Source organism: Emydura macquarii, unplaced genomic scaffold, assembly GCF_026122565.2.
Source record: "Emydura macquarii macquarii isolate MOO-44397 ecotype Brisbane River unplaced genomic scaffold, CSIRO-AGI_Emac_v2 contig_587, whole genome shotgun sequence".
Classification (NCBI taxonomy): domain Eukaryota; kingdom Metazoa; phylum Chordata; order Testudines; family Chelidae; genus Emydura; species Emydura macquarii.
The window spans coordinates 12,060,463-12,086,797 of record NW_027130724.1 but is presented as its reverse complement, the minus strand read 5'-3'; the positions used below and the strand labels follow the sequence as shown (position 1 = coordinate 12,086,797).

General features: G+C 39.1%; 1 protein-coding gene across 3 annotated transcripts in view; it reads left to right on the top strand.

Moving 5' to 3' along the window:
• The window catches only part of INSC (INSC spindle orientation adaptor protein), a 179,799-nt gene that overhangs the window by 133,862 nt on the left and 19,602 nt on the right, over positions 1–26,335 (top strand). For all 3 annotated transcript variants that reach the window (XM_067540723.1, XM_067540722.1, XM_067540724.1), the window contains 2 exons: positions 9,067–9,238; positions 11,692–11,870. In XM_067540723.1, coding sequence (XP_067396824.1) covers positions 9,067–9,238; positions 11,692–11,870 — 351 coding nt within the window. The remainder of the gene's footprint in view (positions 1–9,066; positions 9,239–11,691; positions 11,871–26,335) is intronic.

The following is a 26,335-nucleotide window of genomic DNA, read 5'->3' as shown; positions in this document are numbered from 1 at the left end:
AATGTGCAAGATGAGTTAAAAAAAATCCATAGACAGTAATGATGAAGCATTATAGGATTATAATTATAGGATATACATCCATCTCGATGATCAGGGATTCATGCTCATAAATATCCATTCATCAAAATAAGGATATATTGTATGCCACTGTATTCCATTTTGAACAGTTGCAATACAGTGGAAGGTCATTTAATGTTTCATACTGTAGTTTTGAAAGTGCAGTGTGGTCTGTTCCAAGAGTGTGGAGCTAATGATTCTAACATATTTTTCTTCTACACAAAGGAAAATGTGATCATTTTCCCTTTCCTCTCCCCCACCATAACTTTTCAGTATAGCTTATGTTCGAGTTGTAATCCAGCTCTGCAGCTTCCAGCTATTCTGCCTTGATACTGAATTCATTGCTTTTTGGTTTTTCAAGTACCATAGTGGTCATATCATTACCTGTAGCTCCTAGCTATTCTGTTCTGACTCCAAATTGCAGGTGCTAAACTCTAATACATTGTAAGTGTGGAAGGAAAAAAACCCCAAGTTAATCCCAACTCTGATATTTTTCCTTCCTCCCCCCCGCCATTCCTCTCAATGTTTCACTGTAGGATGCGGTCTCTACTTTCAACCCCTGCAAAATGTGGGATGCTTACTGTGAAGGGTGGAACACAATTTGGAGTATTCCCCTCCCCCCGTTTCTCTCCCCTCTATGCTTCCTCTTTCCTTTGCTCTCTCCTCTCCCTTCTTCCCTCTTGTCCTTTTTCACGGTAGGAGCACCCTTTGGTCAAAGATCATTACCTTTCTTGACGCCACAGTGTGGAGCAACCTGTGGTCTCCAGGGAGGCTGCTGGGCAGTGTGGGTGGAGACAAACTTAGAGGATGGTTATAAAGGTAGAAGGCATCTTGTTCTCCAGTGTGGGTTGTAGTGAAGATGAAATTACTTTGCTTCAGGATCTCACTACAGAAGATAGAAGAGGAGTCCTCAGTGCTTTAAAGGTTAAGACATCTCTTGTACATGATACTCCAAATCAGGAAGTCCAATGTTGTTTTTCAGAAGTTCCATATTAGCCACCTCATTAAATGCCAGGATTTAACCTGAGCCAGTCCAATTGCTTTTATAGAATCCTATCTTCATTTGATGTTTCTGGGAGATCAATGTGTATTGAGGAAAGGGCAAGGATACCTTACATTTTTTTTCACTCCTGATTCCTGTTTATCAGAATATTTCCTTCCAGAACACATTATCTGTGCATGAAACCGGTCACAAAGATGTAACTGTTATATCAATTAAGTTTACATAACAAGGCTGTGCCCTTAAGAATTTAAACTCCTTATGTTTTTCCAATAATCAATTTTGAAATATCAGTAATGCGTATAATAATTTGCTTATCAAATAACATTCCTCAAATGCAAAGTCTTTGCAGAATCTTGTTGCATTCATAGAATTCTTTTTGTTTGTGTTATCCCTCTGACCCATTCTTTTGTATTGCCAAGGTGATGAATGAATATGACATTTATCTGATTACCTCACCAGAATTAAACAGAAAACAGGGCAGCCGTCCAAAGTTCCTTTCAGTGTGAAAGCTAATTATATAAATGCTTTGAGCAGCAATTTCTTTTTGGATGTTAAAGTGCTTTTATTAGATTGTTCTCCTGTCATTCTAAAATTTATTATTGGACGCTTATAAATGGTGTTGCTTGATGAAGCTTTTTTTTAAAGATGGTTGCCAAAACAGCATAAAGCAGATCTTGGGCTAAATTTGTTGGCATATTGCGTCATTGCAAAAGGGAAAAAAAAAAAAAAAAAGACTAACCTGGCCTTTGAGTCTAAAATATCAAGTGTATCTTTTCACTGGCCAGCCAGGATATATCCTCCTTATGTATTTCTCACTATTAAATCAAGTCCTCTTTTCCAAATACAGCAACTCAGCATATCAAAAGTATCAAAGCAAAACTCATTAACAAGTTGAGGAAGGCCATTTGTCTTTTACATTTTGATACTGGCTTTTAGGTATAAACAGCAAATACTTGGCAGAAGCTCTAATCATTCAGTTGTATAGGTCTTTGATACACTATGGGTTGATTCTCATTTGTCTTGTACCTTGCATAGTCCTTTGCTCCTGCACCAAGTGAGTATAAAACACAGCAAAGTAGAATAGGTAATTTGTCTGTTGGAGGGTTTTATACTGCAATTCATCACCATGCTATCTGAACGTTTTCCACATATAATGTAGTGAAGCCTCTAGTGGACTTCATGGAGTTTCTGGCACTTTTCCCTTTTATTTTTTTTTCCCTCCCAGATCACAATTCTCCACTCCCACAAGTGGTAGCATTTTACACCTACTTTGCGCCCGTGTAAATGACTATACAAGATGCAAGTCACTGGAGAAATGGACCTAAAATATGTTGGAGGGGATGGGGTTTACATTGCCTACGAAAGGGTTCCCCTGGGGATGGCTTAGTGGCCTAATAGGTTTGCAATATTTAGACTCACTGGAATTTATAGGTTCAATTTCTGGTAGGGCTGAATCAGAGTATGCTTCCAAGGAAATAAGTTTAGTTACATGGAGGTTCCTGCATTAGGGGCAGAGGGGAACTTCTGGTTCAGACACAAAGATGTGAGTTGCTGTCTGGGTCATGGAGATCTGAAATACTCCAGATCATGATTTGTAATAGTAAAGGAGATGTCCTTGATCTGTTTTTCCCCATCTCTATTGTATGTTGCAAGCTGCTTGGTTGCTGCTTTTTAGTGATAATTTACAAAATGTATATGGCTTGGAAAGACATGGGAAAGAAATGTAAAATACTGTTCAGGAAAATTCCTTAACCACTGTGTTCCTATTCCCACACCTGACAGCCACCTACTTGCTAAATGAAGAAAAGGACAATGAATAAGTAGCTAGGCTCTTTCCTGGTGGTTGTGGTTCATCCTTCTGGGATACCTGGACTTGCCGACCCTTGAGCACAGAGGATGTTATATCTCTGAGATCTGTGGCCATGGCTCTGTTGCAAAGTAAAGCATTAAAATGAAAATATGGAATTTATATATTCCCCCCTTCTGCTCACTCCCAGAGAAGTGAGAGGAGCGGTAGAGCAACTGAGTCCTGCTTCAGCCCTGTTATCCCTGTGGGTAGTTGGAGTCCATCTTATAGACTCAGACTATAAGATCAGATGGGCCCATTATGATAATTTTGTCTGACCTCCTACACAATGCAGGTCACAGAACTTCACCCACCCACTCCTGTAAGAGACCCCTAACCTAAGACTGAGTTATTGAAGTCCTCAAATAATGATTTAAAGACTTCAAGGTACAGAGAATCCACCAGCAAGTGACCCGTGCCCCATGCTACAGAGGAAGGCGAAAGACCCCCAATGCCTGTGCGAATCTGCCCTGGGCGAAAATTCCTTCCTGGCCCCAAACATGGCGATCAGTTAAATCCTGAGCATGTGGGCAAGACTCACCAGCCAGACACCCAGAAAGAATTCTCTGTAGTAACTCAGAACCCACTCCATCTAACATCCCTTCACAGCCCATTGGGCCTATTTACTGCTAGTAATCTAAAATCAGTCAACTGCCAAATTAGGCTATCCCATTATACCATCCCCTCCATAAACTTATCAAGATCAGTCTTGAAGCCAGGTTTCTTGTCCCCACTGATCCTCTTGGAAGGCTGTTCCAGAATTTCCTCTCCTGATGGTTAGAAACCTTCATCTAATTTAAAGTCTAAACTTCCTGATGGCCAATTTATATCCATTTATTTTTGTGTCTACATTGGTGCTGAACTTAACTCCTCTCCCTCCCTGGTATTTATCCCTCTGATGTATTTATAGAGAGCAGTCATATCTCTACTCAGCCTTCTTTTGGTTAGGCTAAACATGCCAAGCTCTGAGTCTCCTCTCATAAGACAGGTTTTTCATTCTGCAGATCATCCTAGCAGCCCTTCTCTGCATCTGTTCCAGTCTGAATTAATCTTTTTTAAACATGGGAGCCCAGAACTGCACACAGTATGCCAGATGAGGTCTGACCAATTCCTTGTATAATGGTACTAACACCTCCCTTGTCTACTGGAAGGACCGCATTAGCTTTTCTCATGGCCACATCACATTGGCATCATAGTCATCCTGTGATCAACCAATGTGCCCAGGTCCTTCTCTTCCTCTGTCACTTCCAACTGATGTGTCCCCAGCTTATAGCAAAAGTAGATGGTGCAAAGAGATGCATTTTGAAGGTCTCACAGTAACAGGGGCAAAGATAGATCCTGCTGGAGTTCTTGACAGTCACAGATAATGGGAAGCCTGGCTATTGAAAAAGGATGGGGGAAAATGGAACCATGAGAGAGGTAGACTCTGATTATTTTGAAACTCTATTAATAGTGAGGTGGTTTGATGTAAAGACAAATGTGGGTGGTTTTATTCTGAATTCTACATGGGGAAAATAGAGCTTACTGGTTGTTAATACTTCAGTGCACAATATAGACATTAATTGATCTTTCAATGCCCTTCTGATGTATATAGACATTATTTTTTCAAACCTGGGTGTTTGAAGGCAGGCTCTAAATCGATATTTAAGCATCCAGGGTTCAAATTTTTTACTATGTATTTTTTCAGACACAGAAACCAACACTGAGAGGCCTCAACTACTCTAACTGAATGGACTTTGTTATATCTAACTTCCCCATTGTTGTTCCTTACCCTTAGATGTATGTGTGTATATATATATATACCTCTTATCTGATTTCTGTTCCTTACATCTGATGAAGTGGGTTACAGCCCACAAAAGCTTATGCCTGCAGAAATTAAATTTGTTAGTCTTTAAAGTGCTACAGGACTCTTGTGTGGGTTTTTTTTTTTAAGTTCTGTTACAGGTTTCTGAGAGGTGGCCAGATCTTCTTGATGATATAATAGCTTTATAATCCCTACTTGCTTATGAATTAACTATATGTCTTCATTAATGGAGATGAAGGATAACTCATGCATGGTCCTGCCTCTCACTTCTCAGTGATGGAAATAAATGCTCCCTTGTAGTATGTGTTCACTGCATGCTCATGTGTTGCATTTGTAAACACTTGTATACATGTACAGTGTAAATTATGTAATTATATGTATATTCTAAGCAGCTGTTCTATTTGGAGTTCTAGTGTGTATTATATTTAGTTATATTTTAGCTCTTTTGAGTCAGCTTTTTAAATTATTTTCATATGGCTTTGCTGGTTATACATATCCTAAGATCTCAACATATTTAAATATATTAAGTTTTTTTCTTTTTAAATATATGTTGTGGTCAGTAGAATTATTAGACTGAAGCTACAGAAAATTGTAATCCTTTATGCACAGACAGCATCTGGGAGATTTACACTCTTTCAGGGTATTTAGCCCTGGACCTTTCTGCTAAGACTGTCAGCAAGGGTTCAAGTTAGTGCCATGTGTTGTGATGGCTGTTCTGTGGATGTGGATTCCTCTCTATTAACAATTGCACTGAAGTTTTTCTGAACAGGTAGTTGAATAACAGTCTACAGGTCATTATCTTGGTCATTATTGACTTAGTCTGGGTTTGAACCAATTACTTCGGCGGTGAAAGTCTGTGTAATCTGTTACCAAATACTAGAGCCAGTCCTTACTGTAGTATTTTTTGAATGTTTTAAAATATACTTAACTTTTTTCAACTGACTATTATTATTAGCATTTTTTCAGCCTGAACAAAGTGTGATACCAGAAGCTTCAGGATGACAAAGTGGATTTTTTTTTGCTCATGATGATGTCTAGCTCACATTGGCTAGTAAATCAGTTTGGGGGGTCGTACTAATTTTTTGACACAGAGATCTATTAATATAGCTTGAAACTAAATGAATGTGAATCCCTGGTTTCCAGATGTAGAATTCTGCCATAACTAGAAGAAAATATCATGTTCTTGGTAGAGTACTGTTTAAAGCTTTTAAATAAATAAATAATTTTTTTAACATTGAAAAGGTATTCTCTTCTTCCCATTTTTTGCGTATTCAGTCTAAATGTCATTTGTAATCAGTAGAAAAAACCTCCACAGAGATGTTATTTCTTTTGTTGTATTTCCTGATTTTAGTTGGGATCCGGTGAATATTTATATTTACCTTTAAAAAAGCCCTCCAAATGATTGATCTTCAAGAGGGAAATTCCTGTTCCCAGGAATCTGAGAGATCTTTGAGTACAGCAATTGCCACTGTTTATAAAATAACTTAATTTATGTCTTGCAGAGACATTTAATTAAGGTAACCTGGCATTGTGCATTAATAAATAACTAAAATGGGAACAAGCGAAGTTTTAAACAAACCATTTAGAGATGAATGACTGAACATTAAAAATATGCAAGGTGTAAGGAAACATTGACTAGCTGGAGAAAATGAGGCAGCTCCACAAGCCTAAATTACATTATTGGTCAGTGCATTAGACAAATCCAAATAGGTTCCCCAGGAGCCCATGGAACCTAGATTGTTCTGCCTTGACTGTTTTACTACATATGGCAGTTGGACAACTGAGAATATGGCCAGTCCACAGAACTTCAGAGTACGCCCGGCAAGTCATTCCCGGCATTGTTCTGCGGGGCTAGATTTTTCCTCACTATGCAAGATGCTGCTCGGATCTTTTCTGTTCCCTGATACCTCTGAAAAGTGCTAAACTGTGGTGTTGAGGGGCATCACAGACTAATCAGAACAACAACAAAATCCAAAATCTAAGGCACCTCTCTATGTAGTCTTCAAGTACTGCCTAATAACTAAAGAGAGCATTAAGTGTGCCCTAAGCGGCAATATTCCCAAAGCTTCCTTTGGAACTAGTTTGCCTCTTTACTTGTCTTTGATGTGGGTTTGTTGAATTTAGCCACACATTTATGAAAAATAAGCTCCTATCCTTTGCTCTAGGAGCTCCACAACACATTTAAAATACAGTGATAAAAAGACTTCCCCAGGAACTTCTTATTTTGCCCAGAAATTAACATATAATCACCCAGGAACTGTAGGTATAGTTAAGATCTTGGGATCTTCTAGTAGAGTCCTCCCAGTCTCTCTCAGATAAGAATTGGGAGGATGGAAAGAAAGGGTGATACTTTTTTTCCTCCTTTCTTTTTTCCTTTTCTCACTTATCAGTTTTCTTCAATTTTACAAATGGTGGGTTGTTCCAAGGAAGATGCCATTACAGGGATAAGGCTTTATCAAAGAGCTGAGTCATGCATTTAGGCTTAAACATAGTCAGACTTGGACTCAATCTGATGCACTTTTATAGGGTTTTAAAAAATCTTGGGGCTGTAATGCTGAAAATGCTCTATGTACACACTCTTAACTTGGAGCTAATCTAGTGCAAGGGTCTCTCTGAAGCATAGCTACCTTGGAGGGTCATTAATAGGTAGTTTTTGAGGTATCTTAGACCCAGCAAAGTGTCTTGTAGATGAGAATCTTAACTTCAGTCTAGAAAGAACTAGTCTGCCAGTGAAGTTCCAAGTATTGGTGTGATAGGTGTTCTGAAGGGTATTGCACAAACTGCAGCTTCTTCAAGGCAGTCATGTGAATCTGCTGTCGTCTAACTGGAAAATGACAAACATCTGGACCACACAGATATTTGGAAGACTATTAAAAGGGTGTCTTTCCCATAAAGTGGAGATATGAAATATTTAGTGAAGGATATTGTGTTTGTACCAACTGTCTCCTATATTTATAATGCTGATTCCAGCTCAGTTAAATTTTGAGCAAGAAATTGGTTCCCCACGGAATCTTTCTCTTGGAGGGAGGTCTGTAAAGGAGAGTTATAAAATCTGTCCAGCTATCATGAGCTGATAGAGACCAGAAATCCTGTAAAGAAGCAAGTAAAAAAAAAAAAAAAAGATTTTAGAAGAGCTTCTAAAGAAAACTTACCAAAGAGATAATACTTTTTAAATATTGGGCCAAATTCTACTGTCACTTACTTGAGATTTACATGTAACTCTGAGATCAATGGAATTACTCTGGATTTACATGGGTGTAACTGAGAGCAAAATCTGGATCATTGTGTACAATTTCTGTATTTACAAATGTAAAACTGCCTTAAGCAGATTTACCTTCCTACATGGCAACATGCTGAATTATTCAGGAATACGTAGAACAGTTAGAAAACAAGTTTAATTGACTACAAATACTTTGATTATCCCATTGTCTATAGATCTTTGATCACTCTGACCTGGGTAATTTGTATTTCATTTTTACAATAAGAACTGTTACATTCTGTTGGCTGTTTTACATCATGCCCTGTTGTAGCATTTCAAGGTGTAACAGAATAAAGTCCATGTGTTGCGTGTGTGTGTATAAATATAAATATGCCCGCTAAAAGGAACTTACTTTGAAGATGTCAGTCATTCCAGCAGTGCAGGGATGTACAAATCTTTGCTTTTGTTTTGTTTTACTTTTCAAATGTTGTAAGGGACTAAGAGCTATCGCTCTGGTTTGAGACAGCATCTGCCCATGATACGTTTGTGTAAGCTTCCCAGAAACTGCTGGTCTACAACAAAAATTTTATTTTTGTCATGGCTAGAGGCTGAGAAGTATAGGCCTTCATCCTGTATTGGCTTCTTAGCATTGTCAATGAGTTCCTCAACATTCCATCCATGTGGAGCTCGTTGCAGGGCTGGGTAAGTTTAGTGAAGTGACGTGAGTAAACGGTGACTTAGATGAGACACTGAGATAATAGCTGTTAGCTTTGACAAACAAATTTTTATTTGGGGTGGAATTTTCCGTGCTTGGTGTCTTCCAAAACTTTTTGTTTTGTTTTGTTTGAGCAAATCAGCTCAGTTATTTTGAATTATAAAAGCTATGCGGGGGGGGGGGAAGGATAGGAATGACACTTTTCCCCTCTGTGTATCCTGAGGATAATTTCTTATGTTGCACTCAATTTTTTAAAAGCTGGAATCTATTAACTTTTTGTTTGGTAAATGTCATTGAGTTCTAAGATTCAAGCCAATTTTGAAAAGAAATCAGTTGAGTACTTTTATAAATTAGTATAAAACTCACACCTGTAAATCTTAATTTGGCTTTAAAAATATTTGTCTCAGTTGTTAACTTGTATCCAACTGTGTTCCCCCACAAGGTTGATGGAATATTGTGTTTAGCTGACATTCTTATGGATAGTACCCATTCTGAAGCCACACATGCAGAAGCAGCAGCAGTCATAGCACAGATCACATCTCCACATCTCACTTTCACTCAGCATCTCAGCAGCTTTCTGGAGAACATGGAGGAAATTGTCACTGCACTTGTCAGTAAGTAAATAGGATTTGTTTTAAGTCTTTCTTACTAGACTGACTGGAAAAGATAAAAATGAGGAAAGACAAAATTGTCTCCATTAGCAGTGTTCTCTAAAGAACATTTGCCTTTCTCGCCATTATAATGTGCTGTGGTAGAAATCTATGTAGGTAGGTCATTTTAAATCCTGAAGTTGGAAATTCTTCAGTTGTTCTAATGTTCTTGACTTTTACCCAAAGTTCAAATAAAATTTGCACATATTTGTGAAAATAGTAGCCATATGAAACCCTAAAACTTTGGGCCTGATTATCATCTCACCTACACTGGTATAAATCAGGAGTAACAATATAGAAGTAAGTGAAGAACTATCAGTGTAAAATTGATGTGAGTGGAGATCAATCCCATTATCTTTTCTACGTCTGTATAATACTTCATAAGAAAATTACTGTATAACTTGCTGTTCTTGTGCATTAAAAAGTGGTCTTGTCATTAGGATTTCAGTGCATGCTAAGACAAGAGGTGGACTGTAATGGCGACAAGTACAATGTAACAATGAAGACCAAAATGCATCGTCCAGTCAACAATTATATACTATAGCACGTGACTTGACTTTTCCTTTATTTGGTGGTAATGATGATATTCTTGTAAATTAAGATGCTGGACCCATAGTCTGAGGCATTAATACCTGCATTAAGTCATTGCTAGATAGGGGAACCTTTAGTTTGTAGTGTTATTTTCTAGCCTTTTTCAGTACAAGTCTGGTAAATGAATGCTTCCACTACTCCTCCATCTTAGAGATACAAATACTTATTTATCTTTAACAATCCATAGTTATTGCCGCTCTGCTCATGCATTCTACATTCACAAACACGGTACAGATGAAATAACCATTGCCACTGCCCAGATGTTGTAAATACAGAACACTCACAAATCTGGAGTCAACAACCTCTGACTAGTATTAAATAAAGCATGTGAATATAACTATTAACCATCAAGTGTTACCCTGCAGATGGTCATTTTACAATTTCCATTAATTAAAAATAGGTCTGTCGTGCCTGCAGGCACCTCTGTGCCCCCATCCTCCCATGCTGTGGCACACTATTCTGCACACCCCTTTCTTCCATCCAGCAGCCCTTTTGTAATGAAGTGATGTTAAACACTCTGAGGGGCTACTTCTTGTGTCCAGTATGTCACCAACATCAGTCTATCCCACCTCTAATTTACCCAGTCCTAGCCTGAAGTGGAGTTTTAGGGAAACCCCCTAGGGATGTTCCAATGGCAGCTGTTACAAATTCAACAAAACCCAAAGTCCAAAATGCACATAAACAGTCCATCACAATGTTGGCCTGTTGAACAGAGAAAGCTGAAAGCCACTTGTCCCTGGGGCCAGGATAATATGCCAGAGGTGGAAAGCTATCCCAGATCACAAATATGGCAATCATACTGGCTTGTCCAATCCAGTGAATATGAAGCCTGTTAGACATTATTTGATAGTTTATGCTGTTCAGTGTACTTTTCCAGACTGGACCTCACGTGCCCTTGAACACATACACAGTGTGTGAAGAGAGGGAAAGTCATGAGTGTGTGGGGACATATATTCAAAAAGCAAGGTGATATAGCTTCCTCAGCTGTCTGTTTCCACTTTATACTGCATTTGTTGAGCTAGCCTGCTACCAGCAAGCAGTGTTTAAGCCCAGTAATCATGACCCGTCAGGAGTATACCAAAATGAATTCCTATGGGCAGAATCAGGAGATGGCTATTTCCTGTATTGCCACCACCAAATAATTAGATTGAGGCGAGTTAAGATGTACCAAGCCTAAGCAATATAAGCTTTAGGAATAGAATGACTCAGATTTGGGAAAGCCTTTTCACTATCCAGTCATCAATTTCCTTGTAATATTTATAGCTAAGTAATTGAGTGATTCTTTTCATATTTTTAAAACACACTGAAATCAAATTGCTAGGTGACTCAGACTTAATTAAAATAAATGTGTACAGGAATTAAAAGGCACTTAGAAGGTTATGATGATAATAGCTGTGTCTGCAGCATTTTTAAGAGTACTGCAAGGGAAAAAAACACACAAGCTAGTCTTCGATTATATATATAAAAAAAAAAAAGTAGCTTTAGAAACAGTAAGATGAAGTGTAGAATTTTATTCTTATGGATCCATTAGTTTTACCCATCTGCTTACTGTATCTCATTTTATTTAGAAATATAATCTTTATCTTGAACAACATCCAATGGAGAAAGTTGAGTGTGATAGCCTAGGTCCCTAATTAAGTGAATACTGCCAAAGATTTGTATTCTAGATTTATGTTAACATCTATACCTGCTTCAGTCCAGTCTGCAAAAACACGGGTGGAAATGCCTAGTATTAATTTCAGAGGAATATTTAACCTGTATACGAAGCTTTTCATGCTGGAGGAATAAATGATCTATTTTAATTAAATTATTTTCTGCATATCTAGAATTGTGCCAAGGGGCCTCATCTGGTGAAGTTTTCCTTCTGGCTTCAGCAGCGCTTGCCAATATTACATTTTTTGACACCATGGCTTGTGAGATGTTGCTTCAGTTGAATGCAATGGAAATTCTTCTAGCAGCTTGTACTGACAAGCAGATCGTGGATACTCCATATTCTCGAGACCAGGTGAGTGGTTTCTGAACAAAAGTGATGTTTACACATGCCTATAGCAGTCAGTGATTGCTCCTGTTATGAAGTGGCAGAATAGTTTGTTTTAATCTCCACTTCTTGATGTATTCAAAACTTTATTTGGTCCCATATTTTTCACACTTGGTTTCTGTCTCTCTCTAGAGAGAGAGTCACTTGGTGTGTCTCTCTCAAAATGGGCTTTGGGTCAAGTCTTAACTGAGTAGCAAGTAACTTAAAGAGTGAAGTAGTGGGTTTTTTTTCTTCTTTCTTTTGCATTACAGAAACCTAGGGAGTTAAATGCAAATAAATGTGTTCCTGCACCATTAAAATCACAAAGGGCTCATATGTGCCCATAAGTCACTGGCCTGCATTAGGTTTGTTCCAGAGGGGTACTGTTTACGTGAGAGTTACAGGATGAATTCAGCTTCCTTAAGATAAAATACTATTCAGAGCTCCCAGGTTTCAGGGATGTACTCATTATTGCACCTATTAAGGGAGTGCAGAATTATTTCCCATTTTGAGCCAGTCAGCTCTGTTAGCTGGTGTGGTAGAGGATGATACTCTAACCTCATCAGCTGTCTACCTTTTGTGGGCAGTATAGATACAGCAATGGGGCCAGATCCAGGGCTGGATTTACACCTTATATGCCCCTGGGCACTGCATCTTTAGTTCCCCTCCCCCTCCACCTGACTTTTGTGTTTTCCTCTTTGCGGAGGGGCACACAATGAGGGAGAGAGGAGCTGGCCTGACTAGGGGATGGGGGCCTCAGAGGGGAAAGAAGGAACAGGGTGGTGAGGCCCCAGGAGAGAGGAGGAGGAGCAGGGCCAGGGCCAGATTTCTGGCATTCATGTAGGGCCCCCAAATTGGCCAGGGCCCGTGAGTCTGTGTGGTAATTCACCATTGTTTAGATGCCCCTGGAATGCCGGCATCCCTAGGCATGTGCCTACTGTGTGTAAATGGAAATCTGGCCCTGGCCAGATCCTCAGCCCCTGTTAAGTCCGTCTCCTTCATGCCACTGCACAGCACAAAGGAGGCTTAAACCTGGCTAAAGGCAGCAGCTCAGGATTGGGCTGACATAGCTAGCCCTCTGCCACCCAGTGTAGCAGCATTCAATGTTGTACTGGGGATGGGATGGGGCATGGCAGGAGCATAGTGTTCTCCAGTGACCCTGGCTGCTGGAGAGGCTCCAAAGTAGACACTGTCTGATGGCTTAAGTCAGGGATAGACAATTATTTTTTGTCAAGATCCACGTTTCTTGGTCGAGGTATAGTCAAGGTCCAGACTCCAGAGAAAATAGTAATAATAATAATACAAAAAATAATAAGTAAATAAAAATATTTTGGGGTCCATTCAAAAGCATCTGGTGGCCCAGATTTGGCCCATACTCTGCTTATTGACTACTCCTGGGGTAAGTTATCACTGAGGCTGCTCTGATTTGCACCCGCAGCCATTTCCTCCCCCGCTTTTTTCCCTGTCACCAGAATTAAGAATGGTGGTGTAAAATGTAAAAACCCACATCTACCCCTTTTTTATTTTGGCATGTCAAGCGCTATTCTAATGCCTCTGAGGATCTAGGCCATAGTGTTTGGCTTTTGTGTATGCCCATTATTTCCTATATATAATTTGTGGACTCTCGTGCTCTTTATTTCCTACACTCTCTATGATTCTTTGCCATCGGTCTCCTCCTCCTAGCAGGCCCAATTCTGTTCTCTTTAAATTCAATGGTAAATTCACTGTTGACTTTGGTAGGAGCAGTACTGGCTGCTTTTTTCATAGTAGCAATGCAGCTGTTAAATTAAATTATATTTACTGTGTTAGCCAATAAGCCTGTTCCTATTCTCTTGCAATTTGCTAGCTTCCATTATGACATTTTAACCAAAGCAACAGGAAACTTTTTAATGGCTGACCTTTTGAAAATATGCAGGTGCTTAGTCCATGTTAATCCATTAATTGCATTCTTGGTTGCAAGAAGGGCAGGAGCACGAAGCAGCAATACTCGAGGAGGATTGGTACGTAGACAGGAAGGGATAGGTGTCTGGATTTCACTGTTATCCATTTGCTAGGTAGCTGTAGGTTGTACAATTGAAGATTGTGCTGCTAAGATCTGTTTCTGTGTTGGTGCCTAGGTTGAACCTGAGTTGCTATTGATCGTATATATAAAAAACATGTTTATGCTGGCCAAACAGTTTTAGGAGTATGATAATCCTTTTAATGTTAAAACAACTTCGTCAGATGCTTCGTCAGATGCAGCCCACGAAAGCTGCAGAAATTAAATGTGTTAGTCTTTAAAGTGCTACAGGACTCTCGTTGTTTTTGCTGTATACAGACTAACACGGCTCCCCCTCTGGAACTTTTAATGTTAATTACTAAAGGAATGTAGGCTTTATATTACAGTTACTTATGTTGCCTTTTGGATGTTCAGTACTTACTAGCTTCCCTCTGTCAAAATGGTACCATTTCCAATAGGAATTTAGGACTGATTCACATCCCTCTGGGGAAAACCCACAAGAGGGGGACTAAAGTGGAGAAAATCTCCGGAAGATTCCCATGATAAAGTTTTCATCCCAGTTGTTCTACTATGGATGATGGTGTTTGTGCCCATTATTTCCCACACAACAGGCAACAGAGCCAGCCCCCAAACTATTTGGAAGGATCTGTATGGATTCAGGGGGATCAGTGGAAGACCCAGGCCATCTACATGATGGCCCTATGCCACTATATTGGGAGATACCCCCTACTACCTCCGGCCTTTAAGGAGGAGCTCAACCATGGCTGTTGAACAAGCATTTTTGGCTCGAGAGGTTATCTTATACTGGTGACAGTTGCAGTGTTGTAGAGAGTGGGATGTTTGTTTGGTCTATTGTTGGAATTTAAGAGAATACGTTTCTTGGTTTGAACTTGCCATATGCCCATATTCTGTGGTAATGGGAATATAGATGCCATTAAAATATAAACTTACATTATTATTGGTTTGAAATGGTATTATATTCTGATATATTGGCTTGGATACTCATAATTTTAATTTATTTGTGCATACATAATACATTACTTAATTTTGCTTATCTAGATATTTCATTGTATGCCAATCAATTAGTGGACATGGTTTCATAGAAATATGCAGATCATAGTTCATAGTAGGTTTGGAAAAAGCTAGGTTGAAGATTTTATTTTTTCATTGTGCAGTTGCCACTAAGCATATTTTTAATAGACAAATGTTCTACTTGAAAGATCAAATCATTCCCATCAGTAAAATAGATGGATTAATAATGCTAGACTCAAAATATACTGTATAGTGAAGTGATTAGATAAACAAGAATGTAGGAATGGCATTTGTAGGAAATGAGTCATTTTGCCACAAATAGAACAGAGATAATCTAATTTCAATCAAATACTGTACAGTATTTCCTCAAACATAAAGCCAATGGCTTCCAGTAAGTTAGCTACATTTAAATAGAGCAATATTCCTAATAGAAATCTAATCACAATCAGTAACTATGTTACTATTGTGGCATTACTGTTTTTACAATGTTTCTCAGTAACGGACTAAAAGGTGGCCATTACACTACCATAGAGGGAGGAAGGGTAGATTCATAAACTCTAAGACCAGAAGGGACCATCATGATCATCTAGTCTGACCACCTGCATATTGCAGGCCACAGAACCTTGCCCATCCACTCCAGTAACAGACTCATAACATCTGGCTCAGTTACTGAAATCCTCACATTATGATTTAAAGACTTCAAGTTACAGAGAATCCACTATTTACACTAGTTTAAACCTGTAAGTGACCGATGCCCCATGTTGCAGAGAAAAAAAAAAACCCAGGGTCTCTGCCAATCTTACATGGGGGAAAATATGGTGATCAGTTGGACCCTGAGGATGGGGTCATGACCCAGCAGCCAAAAACCTGGGAAAGAATTCATTGTATTATCTCAGAGCCCTCCCCATCTAGTGTCCCTTCACTGGCCATTGGAGATACTTGCTGCTAGAAGTCACGGATTGGCTATGTGCTAATTGAAGGCAGTCCCATCATACCACCCCTCCATAAACATATCAAGCTCTGTCTTGAGGCCATTTAGACTTTTTGTTCCCACTACTTCCCATGGAAGGTTTCACTTTCAGAACTTCGCTTCTCTTATGATTAGAAACTTTTGTCTAATTTCAAGCCTAAACTTGTTGATGGCCAGGTTATATCAATTTGTTCTTGTGTCCACACTGGCACTTAACTTAAATAATTCCTCTCCCTGATATTTATCACTCTAATGTATTTATAGAGAGCAATTATATTTCCCCTCAGCCTTCTTTTGGTTTGCTAAACAAGCCAAATCTTTGACTCTCCTCTCAAAAGGTAGGTTTTCCATTCCACTGATTGTCCTACTATCTCTTTTCTGCACCTGTTCCAGTTTGAATTCATCTTTCTTAAACATGGAACCAGAACTGCACACAGTATTCCAGATGAGATCTGGCCAACGCCTTGTATAATGGTATTAACATTTCCCTGTTTCCGCAGGAAATACCTCGCCTGATACATCCTAGGACTGCATTAGCCTTTTTCACAGCCCGCATCATAAGTCATCCTGTGATCAACCAATACACCGAGGTCTTTCTCCTCCTCTGTCACTTCCAACTGATATGTCCCCAGCTTATAGCAAAAATTCTTGTTCTTAGTCCTTAAGTGCATGACCTCGCATTTTGCATTATTAAATTTCATCCCATTTCTAATACTCCAGTTTTCAAGGTCATCCAGATCTTCTTGTATGATATTCAGGTCCTCCTCCATGATGGCAATACTTCCCAACTTTGTGTCATCTGCATATTTTATTTTCATACTTCCACTTTTTTTGTGACAAGCTCATTAATAAGAATGTTAAATAAGATTGGTCCCAAGGCTGATCACTGAGAAACTTCACTAGTAACCTCCCTCCAGCCTGATAGGTCACCTTTTACTATGACCCATTGTAATCTCCCCTTTAACCAGTTCCTTATCCACCTTTCAATTTTCATATTAAATCACCATCTTCTCCTATTTAACTAATAATTTCTTATGTGAAACATTATCAAATGCCTTACTGAAATCCAGGTAGATTAGATCTACTGCATTTCCTTTGTCTAAAAAGTCAGTTATTTTCTAAAAGAAGGAGATCAGGTTGGTTTTGCACAATCTACCTTTTGTAAAACAACGTTGTATTTTATCCCAATTACCATTTACTTCTATGTCCTTAACTGCTTTCTCTCTTTTTCAAAATTTGTTCCAAGACCTTGCATCCAATTAAGGTGAAACTAACAGGCCTGTAGTTTTCTGGATCACTTCCCCCTCCCCTCTTAAAAATAGGTACTATATTAGCAATTCTCCAGTCATAGGGTGCAACCCCTGAGTTTACAGATTCGTTAAAGAGTAGTTGCTTGACTCGTGGCTTAAAAATAGGAGTGGGAGTCAGGATCTCTGGTTGTGGTTCCCAGCTGTGCCAAAGACTTATGTCTGGAGCAACTCACTAATTCTTTGTGAACTTGGGCATGTCATGTCACTGTACCTCAGTTTCCCCACCTATAAGACCTGTCCAATGAAGTTAACATTACACCATTAAAATCACTCCCAATGAAGAGAAGGTACATGGAGACAATTCTATTAATGAATGGGATATTGAATTTGTCTACATTGTGTAGAGAAATCACCTCCCTATATAAAATATCCTCCCTCTAACAATAACAGTACATCTTTGGTAACTGAAAAGGAATTTTTGACTATAAATGATTAACTTGTATTAGTACACAAACATCCCTGGTTTTATTGTTGTAATATTTCTATCCCAGCCATTCACACAGCTGTTCAACTATTTCAGGTGAGTTTCCTAGGGAAAACCAACTTAGAGCATCACTCCTCTTAATAAGATCCTCTTTCATTTTAGAGGCGTGTGGATACACTTTATCATCTAGGCGGTTATTGTTAGACCACTTAATGCAATAACAAAATACTTTGCCTAAAAGATGTAAGGGAAGGGTCCCACATCTTTGCAGGTATAAACCTAGGTAACTCATGTAGGTAACAAGTCACCTCCATATACCTTTGCATATTCAGTTTAAAGTATTAAGAGTCTTTGAAGGACAAAACAGGCCCTCACCTCTTAAAGAAATAAACAACCCCCCCCCCCCAAACACTATTCCTATTTCCTGTGTCATCAGACAAGCTGCTTAATCAAAAAACATTTTCCTGCAACTAGCAGAGGATGCCCAGAAGAAACCATTTACTGGGGCCCAAAGGGATTGTTCATTAGTATCCAGTCAGGAGCTATGCAGAAGTTGATCCATCCCAAAATTCTCTTTCTCCCATCCCAAAACTCGAAGCAGGGTAAACCATTACATAAGACTTAAAAAGGAGAAAGAAAACTACTGCACCTCTCAAGTAGGAACAAGAGATCTTGCATGCATTAACATCTAGCTTTACATCAAGAAGAGTTATACAATTGACATTGGTGTTGATACAGGTACCAGTGACTGTTCCCTAAGTATAAAGTTTCTTCGTGTTCAGGGACCTCAACCTCCTCCTGTCAGAGAAAGTTGGTACTCTGCTGTTTGTGTGGAATGTATGCATCATGTTGCCTTCATTAATCTTTAGCACTATCAGATACAGGGAGGTGTAATTAAAACTTTTGTGGCTAAGGGGATGCCTTTCATTCTGTTTATGAGGAGAAAAATCTAAAATATAAAAATATCTGTTCCTTCTGAATTCCCACTTGTCTTGTTTCCTCAGTGAGGCTAGCATTCTCACCTTACCTGTGAAGTTGTGCAGTCTAGTAGCTTTTGGTTATTCGTTATCTTGGGGGACAAAGACTTAATGTGCAGTGAACCCATCAATTTTAAAGCATTTATGCCTGCATTCCAGGTTTAATACCTCAGTAAGCCAAGTTTCACAAATGTTTGTGGCATGTGGGAGGGCCTTTGACTCAGTCCTGGAGACCCACAGTTAGCTAGCTGTTCCTTCTGTTCTCTACATAATCCTGAAGTTTTCCCATTTTTGCAGCTTCTTGCTGGAGATGTTGCACGCTTTGATGAAATCATAGCCTCTCTTCCTATAAATTCTACATCCTTTTCTCTGCCTTCTCCACTCACTCAGGGCATATAATAAGCTTTCCTGCTGTGTTGTCCTTGGGGGAGAGGGGTTCCCCCCCCCTCCAGTAATTTTGGGGTCAAAAGTAGAAGAGAGACAGATGTTACATTAGGATCAAAGCCTTTAGGATGGGATTTTCAAAGGGATCTAAGAGAGTTAAGTGTCTAGCTCCCAATGAAAGTCAATAGGAATTGAGTCACTAATTCCATTAGGCTCCCTTGAAAATCCCAGCCTTGATTACTTCATCAGAAATTCCTTTTATCAGAGTTTCTTGAATATCAGCTGGTTCATTCCTTCCTGTGAACTCCTCATCTAAGTTCCGCTCAGGATCATCGGGTTGGTGGTTTATCGGCTTCTTCTCAAGCTGCTGACCAGATCTCTTCATACTTGGAAACCAGTATTGGTCCAGGGATATGTTTGATATATTAAGAATAGGGGATTTGAGGTGGAAGTTGGGCAATGAAGCACTCCGCTCCGTATCAGGTGCTCATCTGCCTTAGTTTGACAAGACTTCATCAAAAATTGTGTAGAGAGAACAAGATAAAATGGTGCAGGGGGGAAAGAAGGCTGTGAAGACTTGGTCTCTGCCCTGAGACTCTGATGCTGCTGGCAAAGAAGAGGTGGGGGCAGGGAACATGCTCTCCCACGCCATTACTGCCTCTGGTAGTGTAGTGTCTTATTGGCAGCCTGGCTGAGACAGGAGAAAAGAGCCCCTCTGCTCTGCAATCTCATGACTGCTAGTGCAGTGTCTCTACTAGGGAAGAACCAGGGATAGGAAAGAGGAGCTCCTGCCCAACTTGAGGCACCCATGTTTTAACAGTTTGGACTTGCTCAGTGTCACACAGCCATCTAGTAGCAGAGTAAAGAACAGAACCAGGCTGTATTCAGTCCAGCAGACCATAGCTTTCTCCTGTTCCTTTTATGATCAAAAGCAGGGAGGGGGCCAATCCTTCTGACAATATTAAAAAGTCTATGTTCAAACATACAATCAGCCATACATTGTGCATAAAGACTGGGTAGTATGCATCTACCTTTCTACACTGTGGTGGTAAAAGGTATGCACTGAAGATCTCTTAAACTGTTTCTCTGTTAATATGAAAGTCTACATAAGAATTACAGATAGATTTGAACTTCCTTGCTTTTAGGATTTTTGGCTTTTGATGTCCCTTTTCTACTATTGCTTGGTATGTTGCATAGCCTATTTGTGGTTGAAATTTCCTTTACCCACAATATTCCAAATATGCTCTGTGAATGGATAATATAATACACAAAATGTTCTGGCATGATGCTGTCACTTATACTAGTGTCAGGACTCACATTAAGAAAACGAATTCATATGTCTTGCTGCATAGTAAGTGGTGAGGTAATTTCTTGTGTCTATTAACAAAGACAAAGATGATCAATTATGTAATTAAATTCCACAAAATACTTAAGAAATTAAACAAAAAGTGCAATGGTTGCCAATAATATTTATAAATATAAGAGCAAGGCTGCAAGGCTACAAGTCATGGAGATTGCTTTGAATGAACTCTAGCAATGCCATTATGTTATTGGTGTCCTAATAAGGTTTCTATAAGAGACCATAATAACTTTCCTGCAGGACCTACTACTCTTTTCTTTTTTTAATACACCTGACCATCTCTGCACTTGCATGCCAAATTAGGTTATTTGAACACTGGAAAAAGTTCAGATAGGTTTCTCCTGGAGTAGCAAACCATAGGCATATAAGAATATAATTGTGTGTGAAAATCAGTCTTGGCAAACAGAGTGGGAGTCAAAATTACGCAGATTTAAATTCCAGAGGTCGTATAACTAAAATCCCGCCTCAGCCAAAATGGTCCTTATGTCCAGATCTTGGCCCAGTACTTGGGAGTTAGAGGTATGCAAGACAGGCGGCATATTCCATTGTATAAGGCACCAGAGACAGTCAGAAGACCTGGGGTGAAATCCTGGCCCAATCGAAATCAATTGCAAAACTTCCATTGACTTCATTAGGGCCAGTATTTCAGCCCTGGGATCTATTCCTGTCTCTGTCATTTATTCGATGTCACCATAGGCAAATAATTTAATTTCTCTGTGCTTCTCTTTTGCCATCTGTAAAGTGGGGCAAACAGTATTTACCCATTGGTGTATAGTATCTATGGATGGAGTATGCTACATCATTGTATGTTGCACATTTTATTTATTATTACTCTATGCTGACTCTGCCCTGACCTGCCACATTTTCAGCTGATGCAGAAAGAGCAGCTACTTGTCTACTGTAGAAACTGGAAATAATAAAGATATGTTATGGGCTTTATAGCTGTTATAAATCTGTAAGACAGACAATGACGCAGTCACACGAGTGCTTCTTCCTTCTGGTTCTCTTCAGTCTGGCAGGAAACAATAAAAATAGATTTCAAACAATGTAATAGATTTCAAACTGCTGCTCAGTTTTGATATTTCACTGTGCCTTTTTTCTCGAAACAAATACAACATATGGCTAGGGTTGTGACCTCGGGCACTGCTGTCAGCAAGGGGTGCTATACAAACTGTGCACGTTTCCAGTAGTATCCCCTTCCTGAGTCACCATTTCACTCCTGCTTCTTTCTTGCTCCCAGTGGAGTATTCATTTACTGCTGGTACAGACACCAATAAATTACTACTCCCACTCACTCAGCTCTTCTGGCCAGTAGAGAGGCTTGGCTCTACCCCCGTTCCATTTCCCTGCCCTCCTGCTCCTTGGGGGGAGTAAGCATGCACACACTATGCTTACTCCTATTAATTTAGATGCAAAGTCCAGATTGCCTACGTAGGCAATTAAGGGCGGTTTCTACACTCTTGTATTGTCTTCCAGTCCTAGTCACAATCTAGTCCTGTGTCATTTAATCCTTTTAAATTTTAATGGAAAAATATAAGTGAACAGAAGTATTCAGTCTTCTTTACACTAGAGGTCAGAGGTTTATTTTGTTTTAATCCCTCACACTGAATCTTATGGTTCCCAGAAGAATTCCTCTTGTATCTCCGAGACCATATGCTATGCTGTGAGAACAGGACTTTTACCTTTTACATGTCTTGCTCGTTATATAGTCCAACATAAATGTATAACTGTGAAAACACCACCATCTCCTGTCTCCAACTACCGCTGTGACATTGCCCTTTACTAATCAGTAAGATAGCAGAAAGAAAAAGAAACCATCATACACATAGCTAGGTGCTGCCTCTTCCCAATTCTCTTAGGCCTAGAAGGGAAAGACCATCCTATGTTGTGTCCTGAATATGAACCATGCTCTGCTGGCTCACGTAGGATTGAATCTTCTTCCTACATATAGTACCAGGTACCAGAGGAAGTTCATTCCTATTATTTAGAAGCGTCTTAGGACAGTTGATACACTTCTTAATAATCTAAAAGGTCTTGCTCCATAGGGTTGATGCCTCCAAAGCAATACCTGATGTCAGCCACTGACAAAAAAAAAAAAAAGTGCTCTCCATTTGCTGCCTCCAGGTGGGTTGATTTTTGCTTTGCTGTTTTTAATTTACATACAGAAATAAAGAAACCTAATAGACTCCATATTGCTTCTTGCAAGTGGCCAGCCACACTTTTGTCCCTGCAGATGGGTGTCTGGAACTTTGCGAACACCCTCTGGCTTATCTTTATTTGATTAATTTAAGTGAAACGATATGCACACTCATAATGTGTAGCAGAAATTAATTTTACTTAGTGATGAATCAGCCTTAAAGGAGTAATTAACTAAGAAGATTAGCAGTTCCATATTGATCTGCTTTGCCACTCAGTTTAATGATTTGCTCATTTTCATTTTGAGCTTGAATTTTTCTACTTCTGTCAGCAGTATCGATAAAAGTTTACGAAACACTGTGACCTTAGCAACAACAAAGATCATGCTTTTCACCTCTGCAGAGCAGGATCTGCAAAATGAGGCTACGGATCCTTAAAGAGCAGGTTACAAATGGGAGGATATAATTATTCCAGTGTGTCTCTCCGTCATCCCATAATCAGTGATTCATTTTGTGCCAGGGCTAAGCTTGGCAGTTCATAGCCCCAGCCTGTCTGGGCTTGCTGCATCAATTATGAATTTAAAAATTTGCTTGAGCCTCAGCACCTCTTTCATTACAAATTAAGCACTGCCCAGAATGTAGCTATATTGCCCTCTAATGCCTGCTCACTCTCCCTCTATTTCTTCATTTTCCCCCTGCAAACATCTACACTGTTTCTGATAGCTGGAATTTCTAGGCAGCGGAGAGGATCCATACCTGCCAATAGTGGTGGGGGGAGGGCAGAGTGAGGGCTGTGGCTTAAGCAGATATGACTGAGCATGCTCAGTCTGTGTGAGTATGCTGAGTACAAGCCAAGCAGCAACTTTGGGGTAGGGGAGACATACATGACCTCCTGCCGCCCCAACACATCACCTCTGCTAGGCAGCCTTAGTCTCCATTGAGTTTTCCCAAGCAGTGAACAAACCTTCTGGCCATTTAGTTTTTTGACACACTTTTGGTTTACAATGAAGAATTTCACTTTGCATTGCTTTTTTAGCCTGTAAATGAATTATTTCATCTGGTTTTAGCTAAAACACAAATACCATTTGATACCTTTGTTCATTATTGGTTAAAAATGCTAATAAATTTAAAACCAGACACATTATTGCAGTGCTTTGTGGTTATGGTCTCCTTGCAATATAACTTCCTCAAGCTGACACTTCTCATTCAAGATGTCTGATAAAAATTTCTTTAAAGACCCTTAATTATAATATAGTTTCTCCAATTTCAATCAATCTTTTCTTTACAGAAGCTTGATTTCCCAAAAATGTTTTATTTCTGTAATGTACCACTAACTCTCTAAGAAAATATGTTGATTTAACATCATTCCATATTTCAGTGTAAACCAGACCACAAAAATGGTTAAAGAGGGAGTTCATCTTTCACAAACTCAGTCGGAGTTAGTGGTAGGAGGCTATTTGTTCTTGGGTTGCAAACTTCTTTGTTTTGGAGGACAGAGAACAGTTTTTGTTTACTGTCGGATGATGATCACGAATGATACAAATGCTGTCAATTTAATATTAATATTAAAACTAAAATGTATAGGTGACATATCTGGCTTTTATAACTATCTGTGAGGTTCTTGTACATTTAGATGATTTCCATTAGATTTTGTATATGCGCTTGTTGAGAGGTGAATTTTATAAATCCAAAATAATCATAAGACTAACGTGATGTTGTAGCAACAATTGTGAAGATATGAAACAGACATTTATTATTATAAGCTAGATAAGATTAAAGAGAAAAGACTTCCCATAGAGTTTTAAAATTACGCTGCACATCTCCTAAGTCACTAATAAATTAGTTTAGAGACTGATTTTTCAGTGGTGCTAAGCACCCAGAGTTCCTGCTGACTTGACCTGGAGTTCTGAATCTCTAAAAATTAGCTTTTAGGCCTCCATTTGGCAAAGCATAAATTCACATACTTAATTTTAAGCATGTGAGGAATCCCATTGGAGTTAGTGGGGCTATTCATGTACTTTGATGGATCAGGACCTTTTATGAGAAGTTCTGTTCTGTAAAGTGTCTCCATAAAAGTGACATGGTGTGGCTCCACGTTGTCTCACTGATTCCAAGACTGTCCTTGTGCTGTACATTGCTGCTATACATTAACAGCATCATGATGAGAACAGGAGTAACATTTTGATCCCTCTGCATCAAAGCACAGGCCCCATCACACTGGAACTAAATGAGAATCTCATTCAGTAGTTGATAGCCTGTGACATATACCTGAACAACTCTGATTTCATCTAGGGTAGAAATACTTGCTGATTAGCTTGTTATCTATCAGTCTAATCGGTATATTAGGGTGCCAATCACCATTATATCTATGTGAAGTAATTGTTAAACGATCCCTAAAGTTAATGACTGGTATCAGTATTTTGAGACTGTCTTAGGGTGCAGGTTCACACAGCTTGCTGTTGCCTGCCAATGCGATTCAGCTTAAGTACTAAAGTAAAGTGTTACAGCTGTTGAAGCTGAGGTATGCATAGCAAATACAACAGGGTGAAATACATCAGAAGAGAAGAGTGTAAAGACTGAATTTTTGACCCAAAAAAGAAAGTTAATAAATACACAGAACAATTCAATATGAGAAATAGTTAACTGCACATGTGGATTCTTTGCTGTTCTTACTTCAATATTTTAATTGTTTAAACTGGTTTTTAAAGTGGGGGGTGGAAACGCATCCAAAGGTCTTTATTCAATTTGTAGACTAATGGCTTCCGAATTTCATTTTCAAACATGAAGCTGATTTTGATTTATAGGAGCATTGAAAAGAGTCTGCAACCACATAACTTTTTTTTCTTTTCTCTTTAACTTCTAGAACTTAAAAATGACTGACCTGATTTAAACCAAATTTGGCCTGAAATACTAAGTTGCCACATGAAGTCAAATTTCTTTCTGAACTATGAGCCCTTCAGAAATAGTTTCCAATCAAAATTAGTGATAGACAGATCTAGTACAAAGCTTCAGAGGTTTGGATAATCCTTCAGAAGCTGGGAAACTTATTCAGATTGTATCCCAGACTATTCTGTTTGAAAAGCTGGAAATGACTTGAGAATAGGGTCTCTAGAAATTTCCAGAAATTCCTAGTGCCAGTAGAGTTGCTATAGCATGAAAATAGCCTTTCTCAGGTTATTTTAGTGTTGCTGCTTCCAGCCCAAATCAAGCAATTCAGAGCTGTTTGAAAATGAAAAATGAACCAAAGCACGGTAACCCAATAGCTTCAAATGCCTGAAATTTTTTTTTGGTTCAGTTCCAGTTTGGCTTGATTCTTATTTTATCCACACTGCTTTGCCTGTCCCTAAATATAAGTATGTACTGTAAATGCTGCCACTGATTAAAATACTAACTACTGATAAGAAAGAAACAAATGTGATTTGCATCCCGTGTTGTTACAACGGTAATAAGATGCCTAGCTTTTGGATACTTGGATGCTTCTAAGCAATTGCTGAAGTGTGACGTTGACTGAAATTAAGGAATTGAGGTGTGGGTCTTGGTTCCCTTTCCCTGGTCCTGAGGCTATCTGGGTGCCATTTCTCCCTCCCCAGCTTAATTTAGAGCCTCATAAGGAATAGAAGAGATTTGCCTTAAATCCCCTTCCCAATTTATGATTTATTGTTGTGGCTAGTAGTTTGTAGTCAATGTAGTGCAATTGTTACATGCTTAGTCAAGAATGATGTTGGATACTGGTTTAAACAGGGTAGAGCTTCACTGGGAGCTTGATGGTTGTTCTGGGTAAAGACTTCCACCGCCGTTATGGTGATATGCTATAAAATTGCTCAGAATCTGAGCAAAGATAAATCCATTTGAAAACCTTGAG